At 37.4% G+C, this 27314-nt stretch overlaps 1 protein-coding gene and 1 long non-coding RNA gene across 22 annotated transcripts; one reads left to right on the forward strand and one right to left on the reverse strand.

Moving 5' to 3' along the window:
• The first annotated feature begins 4733 nt into the window (after nucleotides 1-4733).
• ldb1a (LIM domain binding 1a) lies at nucleotides 4734-26222 on the forward strand. 21 transcript variants are annotated; one of them, XM_084390818.1, is made up of 13 exons: nucleotides 4734-4952; nucleotides 5133-5163; nucleotides 7961-8061; nucleotides 19653-19755; nucleotides 19941-19985; nucleotides 20273-20348; nucleotides 20582-20687; nucleotides 20842-21014; nucleotides 21339-21461; nucleotides 22686-22769; nucleotides 22866-22989; nucleotides 23189-23331; nucleotides 24528-26222. In XM_084390818.1, the coding sequence occupies exons 3-13, from the start codon at nucleotides 8034-8036 to the stop codon at nucleotides 24579-24581; spliced, it is 1059 nt and encodes a 352-aa protein (XP_084246944.1). In that variant the 5' UTR covers nucleotides 4734-4952; nucleotides 5133-5163; nucleotides 7961-8033; the 3' UTR covers nucleotides 24582-26222. The 21 variants fall into 21 exon arrangements, with proteins under 21 accessions (XP_084246944.1, XP_084246946.1, XP_084246941.1 ...); XM_084390820.1 differs by having other exon boundaries at nucleotides 4791-4952; nucleotides 23189-23337; nucleotides 23878-26222; XM_084390815.1 differs by having other exon boundaries at nucleotides 4883-4952; nucleotides 23189-23337.
• Nucleotides 5022-12084, reverse strand: LOC311279379. The gene is made up of 4 exons (XR_014625556.1): nucleotides 11869-12084; nucleotides 11400-11506; nucleotides 9663-9765; nucleotides 5022-5515 (listed from the first exon to the last, which is right to left on the reverse strand). It is a non-coding gene; the product is annotated as an uncharacterized lncRNA (long non-coding RNA).
• Nucleotides 26223-27314: the final 1092 nt, after the last annotated feature.

The raw sequence follows: 27314 nt of genomic DNA on the forward strand, positions 1-27314 counted from the left end.
AGCCTTAGCCCCTGTATTATATTATATTTCTGAATTATTGGAATTAGGGGTGGGCAATAAGGCAAAATGATCATATCATGATTCTTTTTCATGTTGGTTTTACTATTTTGCAAGTGACTGAGCATTACAGCCAAACTAATGTCTCTATTTAAAAAAAAACAAAGCCTTACAAGGCAACAACATATAAAATAATAAAGAACATTTAGGCCAAATTTTCTTTATTAGTAAAAGATAAGAACAAAGATGCACAACATAATATACAAATGAAAAAACTTGTCTTTTTCCAGCTACCGTAGGTGTATTTAACAGAAGCATTCAAGAAAGAATATATTGAAGAACAAATATAAAAATAAAACACTACATAGACTTCACTTTATATATTATACATTGATACTTATTAAAGCTACTATTAAAGTTCTCAGAGCAGTGAGTGATTTTCTCTTTGTTTTTTGTTGTTTTATTAACAGTAAAGGGATAGTTCACCCAAAAATGAAAATTGTCATCATTTACATTCACTGACACGACACAAAACATGAATTTGACTTGGTTACATGAGACTCATACAATACTATGTGACAATATTATTACAAATTAAAACAGCTGTTTTCTATTTTAATATATGTATATAATGTAATTTTTTTTTTTATTCCTGTGATGGAATAGCGGCACAGACACGGACAAATGTTTTCCCGGCAAGGCTTTTAATGCATCATCAAATAATGAACTTTTATAAATTGCAGTATCCTGTGAGTGTAACTCGACCTCTGTGTTACTTTCTCATTTAGGGTCATGAACATGCCTGTAAAATGTCAACACTAATGTATTTGGGAACGCGCATACAAAATTTCTATTACTTTGGTGCTGGTTGAGGAGATTTCACCACTTCCATAATGTAAAGCGCTTTGAGTACATAGAAAAGCACTATATAAATGTGTCAAATTATTATTACAATTATGATGTTTGTGGGTCAATATGATATTTGACTTTGTTATATCAGTTTCTTGACCACTCTGAAGGTATTTATATCTATGTATTTGGCAGATGCTTGCATTGCAGGCTGATATTTTTATTAGTTAATGCATGCTCAGTTCCCCTGGAATCGGACCCAAAAACACACAGACTGTGGTTTTCTATGCTTCTGTTTAAAATGTTGAAATGTTAAAAGATAATAGTTACAATATTATTTATAATTTTCACAATGTATACATTTCTTTAAAATAAAATGTTTTTTAAGAGCCCCGCACATTCTCTCATTTTAGTAAATTGTGACCATGGTCCCGCATGTAGAATACAGTCTTTCTCAAGTTTTTTTTTTTTTTTTTTTTATGTGTGAGAAGTATTAATGTTAAAGGTTTGCTGTTTTTACCTTTTTTGGTTAATTTTTCATAGTATTTGTGTGTGTGTGTATGTGTGTGTGTGTGTGTGTGTGTGTGTGTGTGTGTGTGTGTGTCTGAATTGTATTGAATCCAATTAGGGTCAGTTTAACCCACAATAACGCTTGTACCTAATTGTAAACCTAATAAAAAATAAATTTAAACTTGTTAATATTCATAAAACAGCAATACCGTTAAAGAGATAGTTCAGTTGATGGGCCAAATTGACTTCCATAGTAATTTTTTTTCCTACTATGGAAGTCAATGGGGTCCATCAACTATTTGGTTACCGATTCTTCAAAATATCTTCTTTTGTGTTCAGCAGAAGAAATAAATTCATACAGGTTTGGAACAACTTGAGGTGAGTAAATTATGACAGAATTAAAAAAATTTAGTGAACCATCCCTTTAAGCTAGCAGCAAAATGTGAGTGACGCGGCCATAACTCTTTGCGTGCATTTAGATTTTTGTTTCCGTTTCTTTTGGATCATTCATCTTCATAGTTTCCACATGAAAAAGTGTTTTCCAGTTTTATTTTGCCTGCTAGTTCTGCTCTCTATCAATGATATCAAATTATGTATCTTGGTGAATGGTGATGGATGCAATCAAGTCAATCTTCTGAGATGTCCTTAGATTAATTACACGTATACCTCGATCTTGACACTGTTTAAACATCTAATGCCAGTAGGACTAAGTAATGCAGTACTATCGGGACGTTTTCCTTTTTATCGTGGCAGTGACCTGAAAATTTGACTTTGTGTTCAGTTCAGTGAACTTAATTAGAGGTATTTATGTAGTACTTGCTTGGAAAGTTTCCATCTTGAAAATGCCTATATTTTATATACAGATCATCCCCAATAAATATGCAATGATTATTTGCCATCAGTGCTTCTAAAGTGCACATGCTGAGGTTCCTGTCTGCTTTGAGTTACATACAAACATGCTGACTGAATTACTAGAGCTAATGTCCAGCATATGTTGCTATTGCCAGAGGCAGATGTGTCTAAAGTAGCTTTGCATTTGCACTGTAGGGCATTGTTTGGCACAATGAGGGCTGGAGTCAGCACAATGAAAGCATTATGCGTGAAATCCTGTTTTTTCTTGCCAGATGATACAAACACCAGAGCACCTGATGAAGTTCCTTCAGATTTATGCATGATCCAGATACTTCACTTTGCATCTAATTACTTTTGTTGACCTCAATAGGAGAAGTTCTTTGCCATTTCCACGCATTAATTCTGCATTTTCCAGGTGGCCTTAGTCACATTTTGGCTTATTATTATGGGTGGGCACAACATCTGCAGTAGATCATTTTGAGCTGTATTTTACCAAACACCCGCCCACCCATAATGCTCAAGCAAATAGCTACATAATCGCACACAATGTGTACAGGACTGTTGAAATTGGGCCAGGTTGTCTTCGGAGACGGCGAGTCACAGAGGGAAGCGGCACAATAAGTGGGTCACCTTCCATTGTGCGGCTCGCATCATTAGAATGGTTCTGCTGAGACTGGTTGAGACTGGAGTCGTTTGGCACTCTCCGTTCCTCTCCATCTTGTCTCATTACTCAGCTTTGCTCTTGGCAAGCAGCGGACACCACTTGAAGCATAAAAAGACAGAAGAAAAATCTCATATCCTTGCTGGCCAGAGCTCTTGTTTATAAAACATACTGTATTTTTCTAAGCAAGCAAATTATGGTGAAAGGATCACCCAGTTCCTCGGCCCACTTGGTGGAATTTTCTTTAAAACAGTTTGACAGCTCATTAAGATAAGGCTTATTATATTTTCTGACTGTCTGGATATTACCATTTTTCCTAACTACTTCAGTTTTCCATTGCTAATAAAACAAATTGCTTTTGATTTCATGCTTATTATATATTTTGACTGTCTGGATATTACCATTTTTCCTAATTACTTCAGTTTTCCATTGCTAATAAAACAAATTGCTTTTGATTTCAACTTAGGTCAAATAATTTGACATGAATGGCAGTGGAAGTTTTATGCAAGAATATGGGCTGATTTTTGCCACATTAAAGAATGACGTTGCGATAAAAGCCTGCTTAAACCAAGCTAAACTTGTTTGCTCATCTTCCACATTGGTCAGGCAGGTCTGTTAGCTGGTATCATAGGGGCTTTTGGCACTTTTCACCCAGCCAGAGCCAGAAAAGTGGCCAACATCTTTTTAAAATCAGTCAACAGACCAGCAAACCAGACTTGGCTGGTTTAAGAAGTTTTTATTGGCTGGTTTTCACGTTTCAGCTGGTCAGGCAGGGAGACCACCTAGCTAAATAAGCTAAAGGGTTGAGGATCGGTTTAAACCAGCTAAGACCAACAAACCAGCTTAGATTTTTTTCCAGCACTAATGAATCATTTGGCAATACAGCTAAAAAAATAATACAAAAAACCTACCTAAATTAAGCTGGTTTGCCAAGCTTAGCTGGTTTAGGTTGGTCTCCCAGTCTGGTCAACCTGTTTTTCAGCAAGTGTCCCAGCCCGACAAGCTGAAAAGTGACCAAAACCCATATAAACAAGTCCAACAGATCAGACTGGGAGTCCAGCAAACCAAATTAGACTGATTTTAGATATTTGTATTGCAAGAGACCAGTTGTCCATCCAGATAAAAACAGCTTAGCCAGGCTGGGGACCAGTTTAAACCAGCTAAGACCAGCAAAAAACTTTTGTAGTTTTGTAGTAGACTAATGAATATCATCTAAAAAAAACTAAAAAAATTAAAAAAAAACTATCCTGAGCTGGTTTAAGCTGGTCTCCTAGCCTCGTCAAGCTGCTCTTCAACCAGACTGAAGAGAGCCCAATACCCTTTTAAAACCAGTCAAAAGATCTGCTTGACCAGGCTGGGAGAAGACCAGATTAGGCTGGTTTAAGATGTTTTATAAGGGCCAGGTGACCAGCTGGCATCCATCTAAAATTAGCTTAGCCAGTCTGGAAGTCCAGTTTAAACCAGCAAAGACAAATAAACCAAGTTTTTTCCAGCAAGCTAATACACATTTCTCATTTGACAATGCCATATAAACTATTCCCATTCAACATAATTAGGCAAACTCTTTGTTTCGTTTAATATACAGTCTGTAAGGATCTGTCTCCGAATGCTGATTAATGACCCATTTGGAGTGTTCTCAGATAATCTTTGCATTAAGCGACGTCCTTCCTCGTCGCAGGTCACAGGTGGCTGGGCTCCTGGGGCCCAGAACGAGTAGAGTTAATTGAACACGAGGCGCCCGTCCGCCTGCCTACGTGCTCGCCGCCTGAGTGGAACTGTGTATTTCCAGTGAGTGAGAGACAGAATAATGCCGTGCCTTGTGTGCCCCGGCGAGCTATCACTGCTCTGCCGTTGCCATGGTGACAGTGCCCTCGCTGGGTACAGCGGGCTGGAGAAGTTGCTCTGGCTCTGCGTCATATTTATTCCAGTGGATCAGTGCGCTCTCTCCCGCCTCCTCCTTTTGCTCTCCTCTATGCTCTCTCTCTCTCTCTCTCTGTCCATGCTTTTTAGGGCTAATTGACCCAGCTCCAGATCATCAATACACAGAGCTTCGACTACCACAAACAGCACAGACCCCGAAGAGGTAAATTGTGGTGAGGCAAACAATGTGGAACATTGTTAACTTGATTAGATCTATTTTTTTTTTTTTTTTCAAGTGGTGATAAATTGACTTGTTTTGTTGTTGTTGTTGTTGTTCTTTTCATGCACTTAATTGAATCAGGAGTTGATTATAGATCCATCCTCTCTGTTTGTTTCTCGACAGCGCGGCAGCACCAGGAACACCGCGAGGGAAGGTGAGTGAGTGTCAGCGCATGCAGGTAAACATCTAGGCTTCAACAATGGTGGTGTCAGAGGAAAGACAGAGGAGGGATCATCTTTGTTTTCAGCAGAGCCGCGAGTTGGAGTGTGAGAGCGTGTGACAGAGGACGAAGGAGAGAGAGGGAGGGAGGGAGGGAGACCTGATTGTGCAGTCTGTGGTGAAGAGCATCTCCCGAGGCTCAGCGCTTCAAAGCCAATCTGGGGCTCTGAAAACAAAAAGCCATTTCCTACAGCGGCGCAAGGAAACCCCTCAATGTGAGCTTATTCTCCATGGAGTGGCTCTCTTTGTTCTTCGATCACTGCGTTTTGGACCGCAGCTCCTCTCGGCTGAGGAAAGTAAATCAAATGAGATCATCAGAGGCATTTTAAGAGTAAATAATTGCAGGAATTGCAGAACACATCTGATTTTGTATCTGATTGGCAGGTTGTTTGTGTCTGTGTGGGATGGAGAGTGTTGTCTCGGTGTCGGCATATTGATTTTGAGTGACAGGTGACATGTAATAACAGCGGTGCGATGAAAGCAGAGCACTGTTCCCTAGATACGCTGGATGAGAGTCTGTGAAATCAAGAGGTTGCTGAGTGCTCGCTCGCTCGCTCCCCCCCCCCTCCCTCTCTGGAGTTGTCAGGCGGCTTTGACAGGGGACGTAAAGGACCAGTGGTGTGTGAGATTCGGTAGTTAGAAGCACAGCCCACTGGAGGGAGAGGCTTTGAGAAGGGAGAAGCAGGGCAGAGCGGGGGAGGCGTCGGGTCGATCGCGGGGCTGACACAGAGTGGGTGCCATGTGGACAGGGACCTCTGTCTGTCCTTTGGGACTATGAAAAAGCCAATGAGTCTCTGAAATCGGGAGGGTTGAAGATGTGAGCGTGCAGTTAGAGACAAAGACAAATGCTGAGCTTTTTTTAATTACAAAGTGATTAACTTCTAAATTGTGGTGTTTTCAGTGAGTGCTCTGTCAGTTTTAAACACGGGCTCCTTGAAGAAATTAGACACCTTAGCACACTCCCTGGGCTGTTTCTCCAATGTCCCAGTACCCCAGGTACGTTCTGAATTTTTAATCTGGAAAATGGTTCAGCCATTAACTGAACCATTTTCTTGTCGGTGTGAATAAATGACAGTTGCTACATTTATAAAACAAGGTATTTCTATGTTGTTGTTTTTTGACATGTACCATAGAAATACCATGCTATTCCTAAAAGTAATTTTGATTGTTGATATCATGCATTATGAATATGGTAACCATTAACAAAATCATTCTGTGGTCAATAAGAGTAAATCATACAACTATATTTGCAGAAAAGGGTATTACTATGATTCTGGACATTGAATTACCATGGTATTCTTAGAAGTACCATGTAAATACCATGCTATATAATGTAAGCATTAACAGTACCATTTGCCTAACAATTCTATCACTACTCTCACAGTTACAATACTTACAGAAAGTTACCATGTTTTGGACATTTATAATGGAAATACCAGGGTATTCTTAAAAGTATCTTGATGCACAAGGTAGATATCATGCTATATGAATATGGTAACTATTAACAGTCCCATTTCTCCCAATAAATCACAGTTACTATATTTACTAGAAAGGTAGTTTAATGATTCTGGGCATAGAAATACCATGCTACTCTTAAATAGAAGTACCACATTAATACCATGCTATATAAATTTGCTCTATCTATCTATCTATCTATCTATCTATCTATCTATCTATCTATCATAGATATCTTTACCCTAAATAAATAAAAAACAATAAAAACTACAATTGTTTAAATGCGTATTATGCATATTCAATTATTATAGTTTTATATTAATATTTACTATACTAATATTACTTATATATTTACTAATAACATTTATATTTACATATATTGTATTAACCATACATGCATAAAAATATTGATTATACAAATATTAACATTTGTTAGATGACGGCAAAAGTAATTTAAATGAAAAAAAAAAACGGGAAATGAGCATGAACCACTAAATATCCAATATTGACTGATACAGATGTACAAAAACTACATTTATTATATATATTGGCTAATAGCTGATATGATACTAATATATTGTGCATACCCCACAGTACTTTTCTGTGAAGGTATCAAAGAGAGAATAATGCATAGCAATGCATAGGTTACTAAAATGCACAGAACATGCAGATGGGAGAAGGACAGCTGTATGAGTAGAAGGGAGATCAGTCATGCAGCATATAGAGAGTGTGTGTGTGCATGTGTGTGTGTGTGTTTCACTCTGGCAGGGGTGAGCTGTGTAGCAGACCCCTGGGAGCATCAGGAGGGCAGGCTGTACGTGTGCATGTGTGTGTTTATGCTGTGTGTCGTAGCTCCACTAGGCGGTAATGACTCCGTGCCTCTGGGCTCTGGCTGCCTCTGTTTATCTCCGTTAGCAGCACAAGGCAAAAATAGGCAATACACAGAGAGAAAAAAAGAACAGCATCACATGGCCAGTGTGCTCTAAAATGTGCCTCACAGGTCACTTTGACAATGTTGGCTCTCGCTTCCCCTCTCCCCCCCCTCTCCCTCTCTGTTCCTCTCCTGTGTCACACACACTCTCTGTCTCTCTCACTCTCATATTTTCTCCCTCCCACAAGTATTGCAATTTGCATATTAATGAACCTGGGCGCAGTGTCGAGCAGGAGTGTAATTCCTACTTCCTGTTTCTCGCTGAGCTCTTGTTTCTACATTTTGATTTTTTTGTACCCTCCTCCTACTGACTCCCCACCCCTTTCTGCCTGTTTCTCTTTCTCAGAAGAAGCCCATGCTAGCAGTGCGTGGACTGAACAACACCATTTCATTAAGAGCAGTGCCAAACATGTGAGAAGATGTCTGTTGGAGGTTGTGCTTGCCCAGGTAAGAGCTCTAATTTCATCTCTTTTGCATGGACGGCTTCAGGCAGGAGTTGCGAAACAACATGGGGTTTTTGGGAATGAAAGGGAGAGGACTATACCTGGAAGACTTCACATCTCTTGTGCCCCAATGTGAAGCCACTTAGGTCATGTGTTGCAGTCTGCACTGTATGGCCTGTTTATTTGAATGTTAAAGGAGCATTACATAAATCAGCATTCCTGTACGCCGACATTTGTTTTAGAAGTTCATTTGTGTATTCTGTTTGTGCATGCAATGACATGCATTAGTTTGTGCAAGAAATGTGTGTGTGATCTCAGAGCAGAGACTTCCTGGACATTGCTGTGACTTGAATAGTCTCCCTGACTGGTGTGTATAGTTGTGCGGGGTGCTTTCCTTTCTCATATGACGTCAGCCTTCGCTCGCATCTTAAAGTGCTTTGCATAGAAAAGCAAGTTAACGCTTTTGATTGAGCAGGACTATGTGGCAGTTTAACCTTCTGACGGTTATGAAAAACATATTCTCTTTGTTTTTCCTTCATGAGTCATGTTCTGAAAACATTTTAGGCATTGGTTTGTCATTTGTGCCGATGGCAGGGAATAATATATGGATTGTTTCTGTAAAGGAAAAAAAAACATCCAACACAAATTTATTCATCTGCATTGCAAACATTTTTAACATGTTGAAGGCATTGACTTTTTGGCAGCTGTTCTTACTTTGAGACAGTTGAATAGAGACATCTGTCTTAATTAATTTATATAAGAGGAAATGCACAATTAGTCACAGGCATCAATCACTGTTTTTTCTTTTTTTAAATAAAAGTTTAAAAATATAAGTCTTAATTTATATTAATTTGAATAAATACTTTTTTTGTATTATTACTTATATGTATTATGCATTACAATAGGGCTTTATATTTATTTATATTTATAAATATTATATTTCTGTATATGCTGTTTATTAAGCATTACATGAAACTCTGTTAATTTATATATGTATGAATTCATTAATTTATATTTTTAAATATGTTATATAATTTATATTCAATATATTTTTTAAATGTATGCATTTATATCGTTTGTGTGTGTGTACATATATATATATATATATATTTGTATTTAAAAATCATATATTTTTATATTTCATATTTATGCATATATATATATAATTTATCTTTAAAATATTAATAATTTACATACTTTTATCCAAAGCAATGTAATTGCATTTAAAGTATACATTTGATAAGTTTAAATCAAACCCATGACTTTGGTGTGGCTAGATCCACACTCTGAGAAGATGGGACAGAATCTTCATAAAAATGTTTGCACCATTGGCCTTGGCTGAGAATCAAGTGATGCTCTTGGAGACATGGCTCCATGCTGGTGATCTAACAGCAAGTATCCTCATAAGGAATCTCTAAACCAGATTCAACGGAACTGAGTGGTCCAATCAATGGCAACATGAAACTTCATGAGATTTGCTTAGTTTGACCATACACCTTGTGAAAAACCTTTAAGAGTGACACATTGATGATATAAAGCTGCTTTCCTCATTCTTTTGTCATCTTTAACCTTTTGGAATCTTAGCGTCTTAAGTCCAAAGGTTACCTGTGAATGAATGTGCGCAGCTTGTTTGAGTGTGGTCAAGCACGCTGGAAGCAGTGATGTAGCATATGTTGACTTTGCGGTGTAGCCCAGTGTGCGCCGTCACCTAAATAGAGAGAACACATTTAGACACATTAGGCACAAGGCACCCTTGTTTCTGACCTGGTCTTTCTCTCTCACAAGTTATAGTCTCTGGATCACTTAAATCCGTTTTTAATAGGGTCCATATGTTCAGTCTATAGGAGTTTCAAATTCCAAGTACCAAACTTCATGTTCTTGAGATCTGTGGCATCATGGAAAGATAATCACAATTACAAGGAACATAGTGCTTGTCCTCTCCCTCACTGTGATAAAGATTAAAAACAGGGTGAATGGCATCAAGGCAAGTTTGGACCGGTGTGGGGATTGTTTCGGTGCCATAAACACAAGGCAAGCAGTTTCTTCAGACGATCTCAAGTCAGATTTTTATCTCAGTGCAAGAGCCAACCGCAAAAGCCTCTCTGGCAACCTCATTGATAAACAAGCCAAAATTTGGCACATAACATTTGTTTAAAATCAAGTCACAAGGGTACATTTTTACAAGCGTAGTCATGGAAATTTCCACAGACATGTGTCCTGTCTGATTGCTTTCCTTTTTTGTGAAGAGGGAGGCGGGAAAGAGGGTGAAGAGAAGAAAGAATGAGACGGGGCGAGACTGAAACGGAGGCTTGGAGCGCGAAAGACGGCTCTTTCTTGCTTTTGTGTGGGGTCCCACTGCGCCATTTCATAAAAGGCAGAGGAGCACCATAAAAGCCTGCTTGTGATGTTCACCTCAGTCAGAAACACGATGCAATCTGTGCTTACAGCGCACGTCCCTCCCCTCGACACAGGTTTCATTTGAAGTCTGGTTTGTTTACATTCCTATGCTCGTGTGGGCTGCACGTACAGTGGGCTGCCGTGATCCTCCTGTCTGGATTTGCAGATATATTGCTGAGCACGGATTGCACGCTTTTAATGGCCTCTTTTATAGCTTTGTTTGAGCTAGATAACAACCCATACCGACGCTTTTAAATGTGAGCTACTAAGCTCCATCCAGCTGCTCTCTGCCACTCGACTCTCTACCTCTCACCTACAAGTACTCGATATCAGCATGTGTCCTGTTACCTCATGCAAAAAAGTCACATGGACCCCTGATTAGAAGGAAATGACTTTAAGCGAAGCTAAAACAGTCACAAAGCGAGCCTGTTTCAAGTTGCACAACGGCAACATGGTTAGGGTGTGCCTGTCAAGTTAAGAAGCTGCGCTGATTTACCATCTCCCTGCTGGACTGGTGATGCCTGTGCATGGTGCGTTTAGCGTGCATTTGTGTGCGCGTGTGCAACATCTCCCCCTCTCTAGCCCGTGGCTCACAGATCAGTCTCATTACACAGTGCTAGAACAAAATGGCTTCCTGTGCAGAAAATCAGCTCTCCTCAACTTGTCAGCATTAGACGGGGATGTTAGAACTCGTTATGTCACGTGTCAACGATGGTGAGGAAATATTAGATGAGAACTGGCATTTGCCAGCTGCACAAATCCGCCACTGTAAGAATCAATGCGTTGTCTGAACAAAATGACACATGATTTTACAGACTGAATGAAGATTTATTAGTGACGCTTGGTAGGATAAGCATTACTTTTGCTATTGCTTATATTGGTACCTCTATTATTATTAAACTTTGGCATGTGAGTCACTGTTTGTGCTGTGGAAATGAATGATACCTTAAATTGTGCGGCTTTCTGATGAGAGCTGTGCTGTTACTTTTCCAGGATTTTTTCAAACTGGGGTTCTTCTGGGGACCACGGTCCACAAAAGGGTGCTGGGGATTCTGCACAACATTTGAAAGAAAATGTATTTATTTATTTTATAAATAAATAATTATATAAAACATTTTTTAACAATCTTTTTTTTTACACATTTACAGATTTTTTAATTATTTTAATTTAAGGGCAGTCAATATTAACGTAAGATTTTTTTTACGCTGTCTCATTTTTTACCACATTCGAAGAATTTGACATCATTAATGTTTCATTATGCTGTCTAAAGTATTCACAATAATTGTATTCTACAGCTTTAATTCTAAAATGCATACATGCCACTTTCAAGAATAGTTTGTAGGCTCCTTGTGTTGTTTCTCCGTAAAACAGTCAGTAATTAAATATGATAATAAAAATAATATCTTATACTCACCACCTATAAATGGGTCACAGTAACGGTATTTAAATTCGGTCGCAGCTACGTAATTACAACCATACTGAAATGTGATATTGCTATTATGTTGGCTACTAGTTCAATGAACAAGGAGTTAATATTGAGTAACTCAGGCTACATTTCAAGGACAACACAGCTGGTTTGTCTGTTTTTTCCATAGGTTTTTTTCGCCGTCTTTGAAAATACCATAGTTCCAAATGAAGCCAGCAACAACACATTGACGTTTCCTTCCTGAATGAATCAATGTTTTTGAGCGAATCGGTTGAGTGAATGAATCAATGAATCACTCATAAAAACACGTGGACTGAATTCGAAAAGTACTCCCATACTACTCGTATCGTATGTATGTTTTCCATATGAAAATATGATAGAAATACTAGTAAGAGTAGAATTATTAATGATGTGATTAGACATCCGAATTAACCATAGTTTTGTTCTTGATTGAATGGTGATTCATTACAGACAGTCACTTGTCGCCACCTATTGGTTTGCGCCACCTATATCAATGACTTTGACCAGTAAAAGTCATTGATACAGAAGTAAAAATGTAAAAAAAAAATAAGTTTTGTAATCACAATAAAGAGCAGTGCTGTAGTTGAGCCCAAATAATTATAGATAAGCAAATGTAAATATAAGAAACAAAATGTAAGGGAAAAAAATCAGAACTGCGGCAATAAAAGGAAAAGTAAGCAAAGGCATCTGTATTTCATAGTGACGAGGATCAGCTGTTTGCTTCTCTATGATTTCCAACTCAGTGGTTCCTGAGACCTCAATAAACTCCCATGACCTGTCCCTGAGGCTGCTGTTGCCAAGGGAAACACACCGAGTCGGAACCGGTCTGAACACAACAGACCCCTCACACTCTCTCTATACCTGAAGTGTGTGTTTTATAGGGAACACCAAAAGTGCCTGAACGGATTTATTCCCAATGACAGCAAATGTGTTTTCCTCAGTGTGTTTTACTGCTCATTGATTTTTCTCTGCATTCTCATCAAGTATTTCTCCCGCTGCTTTTTGAGGTCTGACACTTATGTTTGATAGCATAGAGTCTTTGCCAACAAAGTCAACAAACACCACAGTTACTTATTAGTCATTTATCAGACACTTTCATATCCAAAGTGACTTACAGTATATTTATTGCATGTTCAGTCCCCATTGAGTGACCTGAGGTTAAGTGCTTTGCCCACATCTTTAACCAGAAACCACTGCAGTGCAGCAGCAGGCAGAATATTCATTCACTGTATATTTGTTAAGCGTGGGTATTTCAGAGCCCTCATCATATTTCCTCTCACAGCAGTGTAACGCATGTTTCCAAGTGATTTAACGGCTTAAAGAGATGCTTGCAACAAAAAAATCCAGTCAATTTAATCCACCAGTGGGTCCACTTAGCTTTGCATATGTCTCTGGCAATCAAATGCCTGTAAGAATTTTAGGTGGTAATGAGTGGTTTGTGATGAAAAGAAAGGAATCTGAAGAGGCAGTTGGATCCCTGCTGGGCCATCATCATCTGTAGAAACAGAGGCAGGCTTTTAAAGTGTGTACATTGCTTCAGTCAAGGCGAGTCATGTTTGGGGTCAGAAAGACTTTATTGTTTTGTTTTAAAAGAAAGTATACTGTTATTCAGCAAGGATGCTTTCAATTAATTAAAAATGACAGTAAAGACACTTATAATTTTACAAAAGATTACTATTTCAAATAAATGCTGTTCATTTGAACTTTCCATTCATCAAATAATCCTCAGTCACAGTTTCCACATAAATATTAAGCAGCACAACTTATTTCAACATTGATAATAATCAGAAATGAAGGATCATGTGACACTGAAGACTGGAGTAATGATGCTGAAAATTCAGCTTTGCCATCACAGGACTAAATTACATTTAAAATAGAAAAAAGTTATTTTAAATAGTAATATTATTTCACAATATTACCATTTTCATTGTATTTTTGATTAAATGAAAGCCTTTTTTAATAATAATAATATTGCCAAAATCATTTTGTTTAAAAGTTTGGGGATGGTAAGATTTAAAAAAAAGTTTTTTAAAGAAGTCTCTTGAAAGAACATTTTAAGAATAGCTGCTTTATGATTAACTATATGACATTATATTTAATAATGAATATAACTTATAATAAATTATGATAACTTATAAAACTTGATACTCAAATTTCTTTCTTTTTTTTCTTGTGTAATTTTATACTAAAATGTTTTTAATAACAAAAAATGTTTTTGGGCAAAATATCAGAATGTAGAGTATGAGGGTTTCATTTTTTCACCAATGATTTTCTTTGATTTTACCATGATTTTTCCTGTTTGTAATGGCTGGATAACAATTCAGTGTGAGAACACTTCAGAATATAAAATATTTCAATTGACTATAGAAACACTTTAGAAATGTTCAAGACTTTTTAAGATTCTATTCATTTCCAATCAAACTTTTGAAATTCCCTAAAATGTTGGGGACCGTGGGAACCCCAAACAAAATATTCACACATGCGGTAATATAAATGCTTAATTGGGATTTAGGAATTGATTACACAGATTTCATTCAAATTTCTAAAGTGTTGACTGTCTTTTGTAAACAGCACATCATGAGATTTTTCCCCTGCACATTCCTCTGAGTGGAGGATAGACATTAGAAATGATTTGTACTGCAGTCAGTCCCCCACAGTAGTTAGTATGGCCCTCACATATGTCGTCTGTCGCCAGAGCATTATCGCGCTCTGCCAGCCGTGTAGCTGTGAGCAGCCTGGGTGAGCGTGAGGCACATGGCTCTCCCTGTGCCTGTGTTTGGGAGAGATGAGGCAGTGGCATAACAAAGAGCCCCTGGAGCACTGTGAGGGAAGCAGAGGCCTCATCAGGGAGAGAGATTTTGTCAGCCATGGCGGTGAAGGATGGAGTTTTCTCCACAGAGGCAATCCTTCATTCAAACCAGAGTTAAAATGAGAACAGCTTCACTGCTGCGCATGAAGGACGTTCATAAAGCTTCATAAATGAATTCACCAAGAGCCCCTAGTGGAAGTTTAGCTATTATCGTTTTCCTGTCTGAATGTGCCATATAATCAAGCTGCTTATTAGATCCATCAGTCTTCAGCCTTTTCAAATACACCCACGTTGAGGTAGGCTACCTGGCATACCAATAAAACACGCTAATTTATATAAGCATTGGTTCCCTTAACACTCGTGTATTATTGTGATGTTTGTGCTGCAGTCCTGTGAAGTCATAAGGTATAGAGTTTATGCAATTTCTTGACACTAGGGAGCGATGTTGTTCTATCTGAGGAAGTGGATGGGTCTGAAAGACTGTTTAAAAAAATGGTCTGGTGCCTTCACGTGACCCACAACAATTCATTATGAATTCATTATGCTGATTTGACCCACAGCCAAAGAGACAGTTAAACCAAAAATGAATTTGATGTCATTATCTACTCACCATCATGTTGTTCCAAAATTGTATGACTTTCTTTTATTTGTGGAACATAAAATTAGATATTTTGTAAAAAAAAAAAAAAAAATCAGGTTATTTTTTTTGTCCATACAACGAAAATCAACATTCTTCAAAGATAAATTATTTTGTGTTCCAAGCAGAAGAATTTTTTTTTTAATAATAATAATATTCCGGATTTGAAATAAAATCAGCGTGAGTAAACTTTGACCAAGTGTTTATTTAATTTTATTTAATTGTATTTAAACTGGCATTTTGATCCTAGTGAGTGACATACTTTTCATAATTAACAGGACAAAAAAAAAAAAACCTTTATGTGATTGATTTAGTGTGTAATGCAAAGACATTTGAAAACATTTTCTCTTTTTGATAACAAAACATGCTGACCTTTCTCTGTGAAATTAGTATTAAAGCAATAATATCACATGGAAAGAGTTCAGCATGATAGAATTTGCATATTTATTTATTTCCTTTGAACACTTGATAGCATTTGGTTTTCGTGACATTGCCACAGTGTCAAATTACAGGCACAGTCTCTGCAGCAGAATGCTGTTCCTGGAGATCCCTTGTTGCAGAGTTTATTTCCATAACTACTCAAACTCTTGCCTTTAATTTTGAATTATTTTTGAGTTGTAACTGGATCTTCACAGGTAGGACTGAGCCAGCAGCCTTTCAGTTACCAGCCCAGACTTAAAGGGATAGTTCACCCAAAAATTACAATTCTGTCATCATTTACTCACCCTCAAGTTGTTCCAAACCTGTATGATTTTTTATTCTTCTGCTGAACACAATTTTTTTTTAAAATGAATATGCATAACCAAACAGTTGATGGACCCCATTGACTTCCATATGGAAGAAAAAATACTTTGGAAGTCAATGGGGTTCATCAACTGTTTGGTTACGCATATTCTTCAAAATATCTTCTTTTGTGTTCAGCAGAAGAATGAAATGCTGGTTTGGAACAACTTGAGGGTGAGTAAATGATGACAAATTTTCATTTTTGGGTGAACTATCCCTTTGACATCTTTTGGAGGCAACACCACCATCACTCTATGATATTGTTGTATAAGTTATGATCAAAAATCAGTCATAAACTTTTGCTTATTTTTTCCATGTAACTCCTAAAATAATCTAATTAGATTGAAAATAGCCAAATGTCTTAGATCTGACTAATCACATAATGGTGCCTTTAAAGAAAACACAACAAAAACAACATCATAAACCTCTATTAATTCTAAATAAGTTTTCTACACGTCAACCAAATAATACTATCAAAGTGTAAGCTTCCACTAACTTACTTGCTGCACAGTAATAACTAGACAGACCTCAGCAAATGCCCTTTAAATGCTTTAATCACAGCCGGGAGAGTTCTCAAGCATTTCTCCGAGAATCTCTTCCAAAAAGAAGTTTACATCAGGTTTTTATAGGATATAGACATATACAACAGTAATATTAACATGATTTATTACTCATGGGCACCTCCCTTCAATATGATTGGTTTAATCTGTGCAAAACAAGCCCCCACTTCACCCTACTGGCAAATTTACAGAGCAAATTTAGATCTCAAATCATTGAAAAAATGGAAGAGGTTTTTTTGGAAGAGGAAGAGGTATGGTAGGTAATGGAAGAGGTTCATTTGATTACTCAATATGCCATGAGACTATTATATTTTTGATATTGTCTAACCAGCATCTCAAAGTTTCCACTGGTTTCGACCCTGTGGTTTCAGCACAACAACAATCTTCAGAGTAGGCCTACATTTTGTTCAAGTAGAGTGGTAGGCCTGTAGGAGAAGTATAAGGTTAGATGTTAGAATTATGATTTGTTTAAAATACAGTTTACTAATTCATTTATAAAAGAAATCCATCACAGTAGCAAATCAGTTAAACCTTAAATTTGCTGGCAATTCTAGGTTTTATTGACAGGTTCACAGCTTTGTTGTTGTTGAAACGTCCCAATTGTGACTTCAATTATGACATTATTCATGAAATTAAAACAGCCCAAATATAGCCTAAATGAAACGATTATAAATAAATATAGATTCAGGTGTTTTTTATTAAGTTGGCAATTCATTTAAGCGAGACTAAAAAATGATTTTTGGCAGGGTGTTCAGAAGATGCGTAGGTGGTGTAAACACAGCATCCTCTCTGCTCTCGTTCAAGTCCCGTTACGAATTCTAAAAGTTTAGGCAACTAACGTTAGTTTTAGTCGATAGTCTTCTGACCACATTTACAGTAGCCTAGGCTTTCTACGTGTAGCCTACTGTAGTGAATACAGGCAGTAGTAGCTTGTGTTTGGGGGAGGGGTGGTTTTGATGGGATGGGATTGCGAGGGGTTGATGCTCCACCAGAGCAGGGAGTGTTGAGGGGGGTTGCACGGAGAGAAAGAAGGGCCTGTACCATTGTTCATGATCAAGAACAAAGGGTTGCACGGGCACTTTTCCTCGTTGCCCCGTGAGTCCGGTTCTTGTTTAACACAGGCTACAACTACCAGCGCTGCAACTGCATTTTGAACCTGCTTTTTTGCACACCACGATGGTTTGAAGGGGCTGATGTTTCAGCTCACCTCGCTTTAAAAACAGCGACCGACAGACCGGGATTATAATCACGGAGCACCGGGGAGAGAGAGCGTCGAATTCCTGCAGGTGTGCTTGAGCTTCAGTACAACGTTAACTCATAGCAACGTTTAGTTTTAAAGCTTGTAAGCGCGGAAATAAATGCTTTGAATTGCGTCGCCATGGTGATGCAGTTTACGCTGTTCGGATAATCGGCTAACCTGTGCAGGGCCTCGCCTGTGCTCGGACTCGGAGCCAGGCCTGGCTAAGCTAGGCTACCAAGTTTAACGTTGTGGTAGACAAATACCGAGACTTGTTTGGAATAAGTTGCTACAGATACACCAGTGATAAATGTTTGAAATAACAGCAGCATCTTTTAATCGTAGTTAAATGCACTTTATTTTGATATGTTTTGAGTAGTATAGCTAGCTAACGTTCCACCTTATTACTAGCTTAGCACAAGTGTTCACCAACAACAGAGAATTAAGTGGTTACTAATACTAATATGTGTGAATATACAAAAAAATGCAGTATTTAATCATGTGCAACATCAGGAGTTCTTAATTGCTTTAAATGAAGTTTAGGATTCAAATTTACTCATTATTACTTTGTTTGTAGATGGCATTATAAAACGTTATTCTGGTAACGTTAAATGCAGTGTGAGCGTCAGTTAAACTGTGTGTGTAACGTAATTGTCAATGACATAAAATATCTATACTAATTATTACATTTCTCAATTGCACTTTAAAAAGCACCTCTGATGTTTCCAAAAGAGGCTAGCTGGCATAGAGTGAATAGTAACGCATCTTAGTTTACTCAAATTATGCTGATTACTAAAACTCACAGAGCCACAATATTGACAGGTTGGTGTATCAGACTTGAAAGATGGCAGATCTGTGTGTGACCTTGCCTTCTTTTTATGCAAAACCTGGAAACATTAGGGATATGTAAAATGGCCATTTCCAGGCCATGCTCTATATTGAATATTTAATGTTTCTTCTTGTGCTAAGTTTGAAAAATTTAATTGGCTGCTAAAATATCCATAAGATGTTTTTAATAATTACTTATTCAGAAATCACAAGCGACCAAAATAGTAATGGAAATGTATTAGTCAAAAAAGTGTGATGAGGTCACCCTGACCTAGTAATTACGTTCCAGTTTAATTTCATTGTGTGGCTATTATATATTGTGAATAAAATATGCAAGAAGCAAATCACTGCACAAATGTTGCATTTAATAATTGTGGATTGTATTAGATTAGTCCTTGTGCAAGCTGGCTTGTTTTTGGGTTTAACTTGCTGTCATGAATTACATGAATGGGGGATGGGCTGTGCATAAGCTACAGAGAAATAATCACAATGTCATGTGATCACATGGTGTTTGCTTATCAGGGTGTGGGGGAATTATCACGGAAGTCTTTCAAAATAAAAATATTCATCGTATTTATTATTTTAGAGAAATAATGAAATATTTAAAGATGTGATTTTCTTCAGTCACAGATCAACATGATTGTTAACTGCACTGCTAGTCAGTGAACAAGAATAACTTAGGGTTGTCTTGTATTTTTTTTTATATAAAACAAATAAATAAAGATTGATGTTGTGAAAAAGTCAGGACAAAAATAGACATCTCTTGTTTACCTACAGCTGGACTAAATGCATAATGATTGGTGTCTTTGTAAATGGACTAAAGATAAAAATGTACAGTCTTTTATGTTTGAATGGACTGTGTTCTCTTTCTCATTGTCTTTGTGTTTACTTTTATAGGCTGTTCGTCCAAGTCATTCAAGCTGTACTCCCCAAAGGAGCCTCCCAACGGCAGTGCCTTCCCTCCATTTCACCCAGGTGCAATGCTGGATAGAGATGTGGGGTGAGACTCATGTTGTGATTGTTGTTTTAGATGGTGAAAACTACATGTGTATCTAGTAATTGGCCATTTTTCTAGTTTATAGTAAAAAGTGGACATCTAGCTAACATATATCCCAAGTAAACTAATTATACATTTCAAATTAATTTAACTTATTATTAAAGTCTGAATAATGCTCCTTATTTCAGTCCGACACCGATGTATCCCCCATCTTACATGGAACCTGGAATAGGGTAAGCTCTTATTTGGCAGTTAATGTCGTTGTTCATGGCAGTATATTTTCAAGAGACAGATAGCAGGCTGATTTTCAGCAGTCATTAATCCAGTCTTCAGTGTCACATGATCCAGAAATAATTCTAATATGCTGATTTGCTGCTCAAGAAACATTGTTTATGTTCAATGTTGAAAACAGTTGTGCTGCTTAATATTTTTGTAGACATTGTGATTCTTTGAACAGAAAGTTCAGCATTTATTAGATTTTTTTTTTTTCTCCATAATAATATTGCATGCCATGTTACAGGAGGCACACACCGTATGGAAATCAAACAGACTACAGAATATTTGAGCTCAACAAAAGACTACAGAATTGGACAGAGGTAAGAGAAACCACTTTATCAACATTCATGGTACACATTTAAATAGGGGGCAACTGACATTTTTATTGCAGGAAAGGAAACAGTAGTTTGTTTACATGCATGTAAATCATGCGAAACCATGCAATGTAAATGTTGCTTGGTTTGCCCATTTCAACTTTTTTTTATTTTTTTATTTATTTTTTATTAATATTATAGTTGAGTTGAGTTGTGTGGGGTTTTTTGTGTTTTTTCAGCAGGATTGTGACAATTTGTGGTGGGATGCGTTCACTACAGAGTTTTTCGAAGATGATGCAATGCTGACTATCACTTTCTGTCTGGAAGATGGACCCAAAAGATATAGTAATATTCTGTTTTATAAAGTCACTTAAGTGATTTTAATTTGTTTGTATTTGTATTTGACTTTAATGATCAAATATAGATGTAAACATAAGGAAACCCATTCGCAGTCTGTTTTTTTCCCCAGTAACTGAATCCAAATTTTTCCTGTTTTCAGCTATTGGTAGGACATTGATCCCTCGGTACTTCAGGAGTATTTTTGAGGGAGGGGCCACTGAACTTTTCTATGTGCTAAAACATCCCAAGGAGTCGTTCCACAATAACTTTGTGTCCCTGGACTGCGATCAGTGCACCATGGTTACACAGAATGGCAAACCCATGTTCACACAGGTATAATTTTTTTCTGCGTTTATGGTCAAAGTTTTAAAACTAACGCTAACTAAGCATATCCTTTGGTATGACCACCATTGCACTTCTTATAAAGTTTATTGTCAGAAATAAATCCTAAAAATAGCCTTTATGTGTTGCCCGTTCATTTCTTTTCAAAATGAATGCGGTGTCAGAAAAGGCTTACATTAACTCTTGTTGTGATCTTAACTGGAAATAAAAGTATTTCCATTAAATAAGCTCTACTATAAGAACATAACCATCGAATCATTGTAGGCCACCCCCACCATTGCCATTCAAAGTACACAAGTCCTTTCATCTCCTCAGGTGTGTGTGGAGGGAAGACTGTACCTGGAGTTTATGTTCGATGACATGATGCGTATTAAGACATGGCACTTCAGCATCAGACAGCACAGAGAGGTTGTGCCGAGAAGCATCCTGGCAATGCATGTGAGTTTTGGATAATTATTCATGCTGTTTTCTATTCACATCATTACAGTACTTGCAAGTCTGCAATATATTGAGATTATTAGAACAATACTTTTGTCCTAAACCCCTCTTTCAATAAGTATTTACACTACTGTTCAAAAGTTTTGGGTCAGTCTGATTTAAAAAAAAAATAGAAAGAAATTAATTAATACTTTTATACAGCAAGGATGCATTAAATTGACAGTAAAGCCATTTATAATGTTAAAATAGATTTATGTTTCAAATAAACTTTTAAACTTTCAATTCATCAAAGAATCCTGCAACAAACGTATCATGGTTTCTACAAAAATATTAAGCAGCACAACTGTTTACAGCATTGATAATAATAAGAAGAAGAAGAAAAAGAAATGTTTATTGAGCACCAAATCAGCATATTATATTGATTGCTGAAGAATCATATGAAACTGGAGTAATGATGCTGAAAATTCTGCTTTGCCATCACAACAATTGTTTTTTAAATTATATTAAAATAGAATAGAAAATTTTAATTTGTATAATATTTTACAATACTACTGTTGTGTAATATCTGCCATTAAAGGGTTTGTTCACCCGAATGTAAAAATGATCCCATAATTTACTTAGCCTCAAGCGTCCTAGGTGTATATAACTTTCTTCTTTCAGCCAAACTCAATCGTAGTTATATAAAAAAATATCTGGGCTCTTCCAAGCTTTATAATGGGAGTGAATGGTACCTTCAATTTGAAACCCCCAAAAAACCCCGCATCCATCCATCATAAAAGTTATCCATGCGGCTCCAGGGGGTAAATAAAGGCCTTCTGAAGCGAAGCAATGTGTTTTTTTAAAGAAATATATCCATATTTATAACTTCAGAAACTATAATTACTGGCTTCCGGTAACAGCCATACGAGAGTCTAGTTCCTGCGGAAGAATGACCTATAATTCAGACCATTTTTCCCCCTATAAGTTGTAATGATTTTAGCTGTAGATGTGGCATTTATTTATTTACTTTGTAATTTTTAGACATTTTAAGGAAAAATTTAAAGTCTCCCATATTATGCAGCATTTCAACACTAGAATGTCTCTCTTTTTTCTTAATATGTCATGTTTTTTTTAAAAAGGTTTCAAAAGATGTTTTTTTTTTAATCAAGATTAGTGCTTGTCTTTGGGAAAGCATAAGCAAAAACCTACACTACTATTTATGTTAATTAACTTTTTCCACAACAGGCACAAGACCCTCAAATGCTTGACCAGCTATCAAAAAACATCACAAGATGTGGTTTATCTAACTCTACGCTGAACTACCTCCGAGTAAGTACAGAACGGTAGATGTGAATTAAAAACCATCTCCAGCTACAGTGGCTTCAATTCTCCGTTGCCATCTAACAGGTTTTTCCTCTTCCACAGCTTTGTGTAATCCTGGAGCCCATGCAGGAGCTGATGTCCAGACACAAGACCTACAGTCTCAGCCCACGAGACTGCCTCAAAACCTGTCTGTTTCAGAAATGGCAGAGGATGGTGGCCCCACCAGGTGCGAATCGAGCAACTTTCATCTGAAAGACAAACAAACAGCTGGGGTTTTGAAAGTAAACTAAAACCATAAAAAGATTTGTTATTTGAAATAACTTGCATGTATATGAAAAACTAATAGCATCTCAATGATACTAAAATAACTGCATCCAGCGGCATCCCACGCGAGTTTCAAATATTGTCCTCTGCTCTATCTCCAGCCGAGCCTGCGAGACAAGCTCCCAACAAGCGAAGGAAACGAAAAATGTCCGGCGGCAGCACGATGAGTACCGGAGGAGGCAACAACAACAACAGCAACAGTAAAAAGAAAAGTCCAGCCAGCAGTTTTGCGCTCTCCAGCCAGGTACCTGTAAGCATCTCATTTTGATGTCCATTTTGAGCTGTGTGAGATGGGTAGCGGGAGGAGGGTGGACCAATGCTTGTATTCAAGTTATGCGTAATACTAGGAAGACAGACCCAACATAGAGACAAGTGGACATGATCCAATGCTGGGCAGTCCCTGGTCCTTTAGGGCCGCAGGTCTGTGGGTTTTTTTTGGTGCTTTTTGTCAGTCTGTTGGGTGTTTTGAGCTCCAGAGACGCAGCCAACACTAGAGACCCGAGGTGGAATGAAACCCGTGCAGCACTCAAGGATCCGGGATGCCCACCATGGCAGAGCTATTTAGGGTTCAGCATGGTGAACGTAGCCTTTTTCACATGCAGCACTGCTGATTTAAGTTCCTGTGGCTGGTGCACCGTGCTGATTTGGGCTTGTAGTGGGCAGGATAGTGGAGGTCTAGTTCCTCAGTGCCTTCTGCAGTTGCTATGTGGTGTAGAAAGCCACCGCGTCCCCCTACGGAGCACCCCCGGGTTGCGGGGATAATGTTTGCGCCCCTTCCTGTCCCCTGCAGGATGTGATGGTGGTGGGAGAGCCCACTCTGATGGGAGGGGAGTTCGGGGACGAGGATGAGCGGCTCATCACGCGGCTGGAGAACACACAGTTTGATGCGGCCAATGGCATCGACGACGAGGACAGTTTCAACAGTTCCCCCGCCCTGGGCACCAACAGCCCCTGGAACAGCAAAGCTCCCTCCAGCCAGGAGAGCAAAAATGACAACCCCACCTCACAGTCATCACAGTAGAAGTATTAGGGGCTAGCGAAAGGCTCGAGAAGCCGCTCGAGGACACGACCCGGTCCTAGTCTTCTGCGTTGACGATTCCTCAATTGGTCACTCGTGAAATTGGCCCTCCTCATCCTCCGTCGCCATCAGACATGCCGTTTTGTTGGTTCTTTTTTTTTTTCTTTTTTCTTTGAGAGTCGTTTTCCAACACCATCCGTTTCTGTGTCTCGATCAGGCTTAGCGATCAGGCTGTGGGTTATTGTTCCAACCTCGGGTCTCTCTGTGCGTGCTGTGCTTTGACACGCATGGCCGTTTCTGTTGTGCTCACTTGACAGGAAAGGATCACATTTTATCTAACCGTTTAGTGATATGACCATTGTGTGCACCTCAGATTCAAACCCAACACTCCATTTTTAAAAACTCAATTATTTGTTTTGTAGGACCTGGTTGGAACAAAAACCTGTACAGTTCCGGAGCTTGAGGACCGGAGTTGAGAACCACTACGTAAAGTCCTTTAAGTAAAACTAAATAAAGTGTAAAGCATCGAGGTTCTTGAGTTTGGTCATACCCAAAATGGTCACTGAGAGCTTGCCTGACCGTTATGCCAGACTCAAAGAAGTGTTTGATTTCTTTTTTTTTTCCTTTTCTTTTTTTTTTTATTAATTGTTTGCATTCTGTTTGGTTTCTTGTTCTTTTTTTATTTTTTATAACGATTTCTAAAGAGAAAAAATAAGCAAGCAAACAAAAACTCTAAATATCCTTTGCACTCTTGTCACTGTATTTTGGATCTATTTTTCTTAATAAAACGATTATGATGAATTTTGTTCTTATTAAAACAAAAAAATTGATAATCTTTAACTGGAAAACGCTGTCAATCTCAAATGTAAAATAACAAATTTTGTATTGTTACTGTTATCAATATTATTGTAAGTAGATGCTACTTTGCTCTAAGCTTTACACCTATCTGTCTTTCTGTTTCTTCTGTTTCAATCGTCATTGAAAATGAGATTACATGACCATAGCATGTACGTCTGGGAACCGCATGTGTCAGACGATAGCTATTGCAGCTGTAACAGTCTCATTGTTTGCAGGATCTAAATCCTACACTGTTAGTCCAACGGCTGGTGGCACATTTTGTCCTGAGACCGTAGCTATGAACATTTTGTTTCTTGGAGATTTTTAGCCTATTGAAAAGAACAGACCAAGCTCAATGCCTTTATGTAAACCCAGTCATTCATAGCAATTGCTATAAGCTTAATTTTAGTATTACCAGCCATTGTTTTTTTTTTGTTGTTTTTTTTCTTCTCTGATGCTACAGACCAAGAAGCAAAATCCTTTTATTTACACATTTATATTACGATTTTGTTTTTTCATCATTTTGTTTGTGTATTTGTGATTGTATATTTAAAATTGTAGCCAAGTTCTGTATAAGTGTGATTCTATTTACTCTTCTTTAGGACCCCTGTCTGTGCCCTTGACCCATTCATTTGTCAAAAGTAAAGCTGAACCTCTCATTTCAAATCGTTTCTAGATGCATTAAAGGTACAACTACCTTTCACCTATAAAGGTAGATTATAGTTTTTAAGTCAATGTACAATGTATTTATTTTTTTAAAGTCTTTGCCATTGCATTATATATCGAGACGAAACATGTTGCTGTGTATGTGATGTTGCCTTTGTACATTATTTCACTTTTTATGTTATTTCATTAACCTAAGATGATATATAAGTTCTTGAATGAATCCATAAGAGTTCTTATTAAACCTTGGATAATGTAAAAAATAATCCAGACCATTAATTCCTAGAAGCCCCTTTGAGGTTACAGTGTATTGTTTTTTTTAAACACCAGAGGGCACTCCATTGTAAGGCTTCCATTGACCTATAAAAATGGTCTGAGACTAAACTATAGCTACATGTAACCAATTTATGGCATACAGATCTTAAATTCATTTTTCACACGTTTGTCACTATAACCCAGTGTTTTGGTTCATTTCTCAAGTCGGCTATAAAACAGGTGTGCACTTTCCTGAGTTTTCAGAGACCGTTTGTTTGTGGTTGTTTTACAGATATATTTTTGCCTAGCGTCTCCCATTGGCAATTGATGTGTGGTACCAATAAAACACATTTTCACAGCTATCATGCCTGGTGTGTGGTTAACTCGCATCAAATACATTCAAAATATGTGAGGCTTCCTTATCACCAAATTTCTGATAAGAAACAAATTAATAGCCAATTGTAGAGAGTTATTGACACTTTATATTCCAAGGAAGATACTCTGCAAACAACTCTGGATATAACTGTTTCTGTTGTACTTTATGGCTGGAGCTGTGTTTACCAACCTGGTTTGTCATAGTAGTGATCAAAGGCCACCAGGAAATGTCCTACTTTTTACAGAAAACTATATACATTGTTAGTGCAACAGGAACAATATGAAAAAAATTAAAATGTCTCTTCACACGAATGTTTTTGTCCTTTGAATAATTACAAACAGGAACATGAGAATTAAACATTTAAAATGCTTAAGGCCTGGTTTCACAGACAGGGTTTAGATTAAGCCAGGATTACGCCTTAGTTTAATTAGGACATTTAAGTAGTTTTATAAATGTGCCTTGGAAAAAAAACATTACTGATGTGCTCTGACATATTTTAATGTCAGTGTAAGTTGCTTTTCAGGTCAAACATGCATTTTAGTCTATTATTAAGAATATTATTAGTCATAATTACTTGGAGTTTCATTTACTAACTCGCATCTCTTTCCAAAACTATGTGGGACATAAAAGAAGATATCTTGACAAATGCCTTAGTGTTTTTTGTTTGTTTGTTTTTTTGTCCATACAATGGAAGTCAATGGTCACCTGAACTCCATGGTTACCAACATTCTTCAAAATATATTTTGTGTTCCACGGAAGAAAGTAAGTAATTTGATACAACATGAAGGTGAGTAAATGATGACAGAATTTAAATTTTTTGGTGAACAATGCCTTTAAGTAAAACATATCTACAATGTGTAACTATCTAATAATAATAATAATAGTAATAATAATAATTAAAATATTGAAATATAACTGTATTCAAGGTGGAAGGAAAGTACTTATTTTTGTCATCTTGGACATTTAAAATTTTGTCTTTGATCACCCACTTTTTTTATGCAAAATGAAAAAAAAAAAGATTTTTATTTTTATTTTGATCACTTCCTTTCTGAAAATTGACCAGTCTTTAAATACTCAG

This window comes from Rutilus rutilus (genome assembly GCF_951802725.1).
Source record: "Rutilus rutilus genome assembly, chromosome: 20".
Taxonomy (NCBI): domain Eukaryota; kingdom Metazoa; phylum Chordata; class Actinopteri; order Cypriniformes; family Leuciscidae; genus Rutilus; species Rutilus rutilus.